The sequence below is a fragment of the Bicyclus anynana genome, chromosome 6 (genome assembly GCF_947172395.1).
Source record: "Bicyclus anynana chromosome 6, ilBicAnyn1.1, whole genome shotgun sequence".
NCBI classification, from domain to species: domain Eukaryota; kingdom Metazoa; phylum Arthropoda; class Insecta; order Lepidoptera; family Nymphalidae; genus Bicyclus; species Bicyclus anynana.
The window spans coordinates 17132261-17138260 of NC_069088.1; the positions used below are offsets into that span (position 1 = coordinate 17132261).

Genomic DNA, 6000 nt, shown 5'->3' on the forward strand with positions numbered 1-6000 from the left:
CTGAAAGAATGTAGGACGTACATCAATTTATGTCTATGTCAATTCATTGAACATTATCTATACTAATATTATAAAGAGGTAAAGTTTGTAAGTTTGTAAGTTTGTCACATTTTTTAAATGGGGTAATCTTCGGAACTACTGGTCCGATTTTTAAAATTCTTTCACCACTAGAATGCTACATTATCGGGGAGTGCTATAGGCTATATTTTATATTGGTATCATATATATTAGCCGAGTTATCACAGTTTTTGTCATACAGGTCGGACTAAAAACCTTTTAAACAGACTTATACGCATGCGCTGCCTTAACCATTGTGTAAAATTGAAATTAATGTATGGAGACTTTATGTATCTTTAAAAGTTCTACAAAAAAGTCCGCGACGCTATATATCTATCTCCTATATATTAGCAGATATAGTACCTTTTGTGTTTTAAAAATTATTAATTTTATATACTTAGGTTTACGTCATTACTTATACAACTAAACTTTAATCCTTATTAAAATAAATTATTTAATAATCACAAGGATATTATGGAGATAAGATTTGCCCTTTACAGTATGTTAATTACTTAAATAGTTTCAGAGATAATACAAAATTTCTAAAAGACGCAGAAATTTCGCTATATGACGCCCGGCGCTTTCATTTACGTAGTTCCCGTTCCCATGTGAATATGGGGATCAAACATAGCCTATGACACTCGCAAATAACGTAGCTTTCTATTGGTAAAACAATTTTTCAAATCGGTCGGTCCAGTAGATCCAGAGATTACCTCCTACAACCACACGAACTTTACCTCTTTATATTATTAGCATAGAAGTCTCTATTTCTCTTGGTCATACCACCACTCTCGAAGGACTGGACCGATTTTGCTAAGGGTAGGAGTAAGATAGAGAAGTTACAGGTTAGGGTAGGGTACGGGTAGGGAAGCGTAGGGGTAGTGTAGGGGTAGGGTAGGTTTAGGGCCGGGTTCAGGGTATTGGTAGGGTAGGGGTAGAGGTAGGGTAGTGGTAGGGTAGAGATACGGGTAGGATAGGGAAGTGGTAGGGTAGGGGTAGGATAGGCGTGAGATAGGGGTACGGGTGGGATAGGGATAGGAAAGGGATAGGGTACGGGGAGGGTAGGGGTAGGATGGTGGTAGGGGTTGGATGGGGGTAGGGGTGGGATGGGGGTAGGGGTAGGATGGGGTAGGGTGTAGGTAAGGTAGGGGTAGGGTAGGGGTAGGTTTGGGGTAGGGTGGGGGTAGGGGTAGGGTAGTGTAGGGGTAGGGTAGATGTAGAGGTTGGGTAGGGTAGGGTTGGGGTAATGCTAGGGTAGGGGTAGGGTAGGGTAGGGGTAGTAGTAAAGTTGACATCGAAATTTACGCGGACGAAGTCGCGGGCGTCTGCTAGTTTATTATAATGAGAGATTATCAATTTATTGAATTCTAAAATTCGTTAATAAGTTCACAATAAAGCTGTTTATTAATACACATGTTATTAACATAACCGTTATTCTGGGTCAAAGTCAAAATTCATTTATTTTATGTTAGCGGACGTCCGCTACTTCGTCAGCCTATAGACCTCCTTAATTTGACCTGGAAGGGCCCTTGTCCTTACTGAAATATATAAGCAAATCACTAGCTCATCCCTACACTCGTATCGTAAGCAGCGCACGTCCGCTCTCAACCAACGATGCTGACAGACTGCCCGCACTGCCCGCAGTTCGCTTACCCCCACTACAAGTTATGAGAAAGACTACACGGCTATCGCAAAATCCGTTCTTAGCGGATACCTACTAACTATAAACTACATCCCTGCCAATTTCATCTTTGTGTGTCAAGTTTTCGCGATTTCGTGATAAGTGATCTTTCGCATTAAAATATTAAGATAGGCTCAGTAAAAAGTATTTTTTTTTTTTTTTATTTCAGCACAAGTTTGTTCGCCATGGAAGGCATCGGAGTGGTGATGCCGATAGAGAATGAAATGACCAAACCCCACCAGTTCCTGGGTTGCCCAGGAGTCCTCAACATCGCTATGAGTGCGGTGGTCGTTATGTACGCCTTTGTTGGATTTTGCGGGTACTTGAGTTTCGGAGAAGGCGTAAGAGGTAGTCTCACATTGAACTTGCCTCAAGAAGAAATGTAAGTATTATCAAACACTTTATCATGTAAACATATCATTAAATACAATATTGCACTAAAATAACTGGCCAAGTGCGAATCGGACTCGCGCAGGATGGTTCTGTATGTTATTTAGAAACAACGTTTGTTGTTAACTTTGTTTTTAGTGGATTAGCTATAAGTGTCTTTAGTTAAGAAACAATTGACAATAATTATTTGGATAATCTTATTAATAAATCATGCAATAAAATTGTTGCAAAGCATTTACTCGATATTGAAGGGGGTGGGGTATAAAAAAATGGACCAACTAACCTCCAGGTATCATCCAGAATCATTTTCTGCATGCTTTTCTAAGATCAAGACTGAACAGAATGCGTTCCTCATATAATGCACACTCAACTTCTCCGAGCGCCTAGCCTAATAAAGAATTTTCTTGAGAAGCGCGCTTCAAGTTACACCTCATTATTGCTTTCCACCGAACTACGGTAACTTCTCGTTCATCATTATCAGCCGATGGACGTCCACTGCAGGACATAGGCCTTTTGTAGGAACTTCCAAACATCACGAAGCTGTGTTATGTTTTTATGGTCCATTACAAAGTTTTGCCCAGTACTGACCACGCTGTGCATGCGAGTTGTTCAGCGAAGAGCTAGATAACTCGGTGTCGCTGCTGCATGACACCGGCCTGAGGCATTTCATAATCTAGCCTGTGGGAATGGATATACCACCATTCGTCGGTAGCCAGAGCCTCGTCAGTCCATCTGCCGGGTGCACCACGAGCAGGTGAGGTTGGCATTTGGGGAGACTGACTGGTACTAGCCTCCCCCATACCCCCCGTTAAACCTCGAACTTCTCGTAAAATGTAATAAATTGTAATGCTCTTTCCAGACTAGCGCAAGTGGCGAAGATAATGGTGGCCTGTGTAATGGTGCTGTCATACGCACTGATATTCTACGTGCCGGTGGATGTCGTGTGGCGCCGGCTGCAGGACAGGATCCCAGCGCGGGGGCATCGCTGGGGGCTGGGGGCACTGAGGTTCTTTGGAACCCTCTTAACAGGTTAGAAATGTACACTTTTTATAGTACTTTTTTATGCACGGTTTAACTTGTCTGAGATCGCTAATTAGTAAGACCAACCTTATATTCAACACTTTTGGACGCCCGCGACCTTGTCCGCGTAAAATTCTGTTTTTCAACCATTTTATCATATATTGCTGAGCGCAAAGTTTGATTTATGATACCGTTACAATGTCCAAATTTGTGTATTTTATTTTATAATTAGGTAGTCAAGGAATTCACATGATGGATGCAAAGTCCTTGGTAATAATGTCAGTTTTAAACTGGTTTAATTTAAGTTTCGACAGTTGCATAATAAAGATAGAAGCACTCACATTACCTATATTATAATAAAATGCATGATTTTAACAAAAACAGGCATACTTACTTTTTTATATTTATGAACTGTGTTGTATTTATTTTTCGTGATACTGATTAATATAAAGGATATTTCTCCATTTAGTTTTTGTTCAACGGTCCAAAATACCGAGCATTTTGCACCGTCACAGATCCTTTTATTAAAATCGGTCAAACTATTTCGGAGGAGTGTGTCGAGCGACCACACACACACGAGAATTTTATACATTAGATTAAGGAGGTGTCTTTAATATGAGAATGAATGGGCATCTAGGCGCGTTAGACCACACTTAACATCGAGTGTGATCGTGGTCAAGCATGAGCTTATTAAATATTAAAAAAAAATATTTTTTGTATTACAGTGGCTTTAGCCAGTGCGGTACCGCGGCTCGAACTCTTTATGGAACTGGTGGGCGCTGTGTGTCTGTCCATAATGGGTCTCACGCTGCCTGCGATAGTGGAGACAGTCTGGCTGTGGGGCAAAGACCTCGGCCCCTGCCACTGGATCCTGTGGAAGAACTGCCTGATTGTGATATTCTCTATCATCGCCCTAGTGTCAGGAGTTACGTTCTCTATAAAGACTTTGTTGGAAACTTTGTGATAATTTTGGCTGTGATCTCTTTCGCAGGTGTGAAAGGACTTTGAAATAGGTATAAGAAACAATGACGTACTTCCGCCATTTTGAATTTTTCTGTATTTAAATGGTATTTAAATGTCGGCATATGCCGAGTTTCTTGCCGGGTTTATCCATCTAGAAACTACTACCGATAGTAGAGTCTCTGGTAATTGACAGAACCGTTACTATATGTGTTGTTGGTTGGTTCAGATCTGAACTAGACTCCGCGCCACGAAATAAGTCCTGCGGCTGAAACCTGAAGTAAAACAGCGCCTTACAAATGTCAATGAGTGCCATTGGAACATTAGCTACGTGTCTACGGGACTTGTTTAGTGGCGCGGAGTCTATTTACAAAGTGACATAATAAATAGTTCAGTTTTGAACCTGAGTTCGATCCTGTATTATAATCACGATGTTGAGAAAAGGAAATTTAAAAGTAAACTGGTAAATTTAATCAATAATTCCATTTCCGCTACAAATAAACGAATTTAACATTATACGTAAATTAATTTCCCTATTAGGTTTATTAGTAACATTGATAAGTGTTGTAAGATTAATTTAGTAAGTTTACTATTCACTGCATTGTACATATATGATCGAAATTTCGCTTTGAATTCCGCTCATCTATTTTGGATAGATGATCAAATATTTAAATGTTTACATTACTCGACTAGATATCGGCATATATTTAATGTAAAACACAAAATGCATTTGTGCGTTTAGACACTATTCCCACTTCCGATATCGAGTCGGTAATCTGGGAAAACATTTGTATTATTAAGCGCCTGTGTATTGTATAAAATAAAAATGTCAGAAATATAATTTGCTATTAGATTTCGTGGTTTGTATTTATTTCTTCCCAACGCACATTAACGCAGCATGGTGGGTCTAAGTCCCCTCTTTTAAGGTGGGAGGCTTAACCCTACAGTGGGCTGTTAGAAATAGGCTGATAATGATTTTCTTTGCCATATTTTGCAAAATTATTAGGCTCAATAGTACGAATAGGTCGTACCTACTACTATTATAATAAGGTAAAGTTTGTAAGTTTGTGTGGTTTGTAAGGTTGTAGTAATCTATTGAACGGGTTTTGAAAATTCTTTTACCTATAGAAAAACACGTTATCTACAGGGACTAATATTAGAGGAAGATTATGGCGTTTCTTGTCATACTGTTAAGAAAATGATAATTTGACTGTCTGTATGTTTATTTGCGTTGAAGCTACTAAACCGATTTGCAAAATTCTTGGAAAAGTTACACTATCCCTGAGTACCTACTATAGACTTTATTTTATCCCCGTATTCCTACGGGAAAAGAAAACACGTGAGTAAATCCGCGCGGCGTCTACTAGTAATAATATAATTAGACAAAGTATTTTAGATTTTTTTAGAATTAGACACTGCAAGTAAGTAGATCATCAAGTCAAAGACGAAAGCGGGCTTCTTGGAAGAGGTACATGATTATTCTACTCTGTCAGTTTCTACGCGCCATCGTACCGGAACGCTAAATTACTAGCCGGTACGTTTTTTCCAGGAGGGTGGTAACTAGCTACCGCTAAAGCCTGCCACCAGACCAGACTTGATCTAATTTAGAAAGTATAAAATCCTAAGTTGATCCGAGCTGGGAATCGAACTAAACACCTCTCTGTTGAGAACTACAGAACTACTAACTACGCCAGACAGGTCGTCAAAATATAAGCTACTAGCGGACGCCTGCGACTTTTTTCAGTTTTTCACAAATCCCGCCGGAACCATGGATTTTTCCAGGATGAAAAGTCGCCTATGTGTTAATTCAGACTATAATCAATCTCTACTTCAATTTTCAGGTAATTCAGTTCAGTAGCCGAGTCGTGAAAGCGTAACAAACATTCATACAA

At 39.7% G+C, this 6000-nt stretch overlaps 1 protein-coding gene across 3 annotated transcripts in view; it reads left to right on the top strand.

Moving 5' to 3' along the window:
* The window catches only part of LOC112050561 (proton-coupled amino acid transporter-like protein pathetic), a 57329-nt gene extending 52368 nt beyond the window's left edge, over positions 1–4961 (top strand). For all 3 annotated transcript variants that reach the window (XM_052881924.1, XM_052881925.1, XM_052881927.1), the window contains exons 8-10: positions 1908–2120; positions 2988–3157; positions 3874–4961. In XM_052881924.1, the coding sequence (XP_052737884.1) occupies positions 1908–2120; positions 2988–3157; positions 3874–4112 (622 nt within the window). In that variant the 3' untranslated portion in view covers positions 4113–4961. The remainder of the gene's footprint in view (positions 1–1907; positions 2121–2987; positions 3158–3873) is intronic.
* The last annotated feature ends 1039 nt before the right edge of the window (positions 4962–6000 follow it).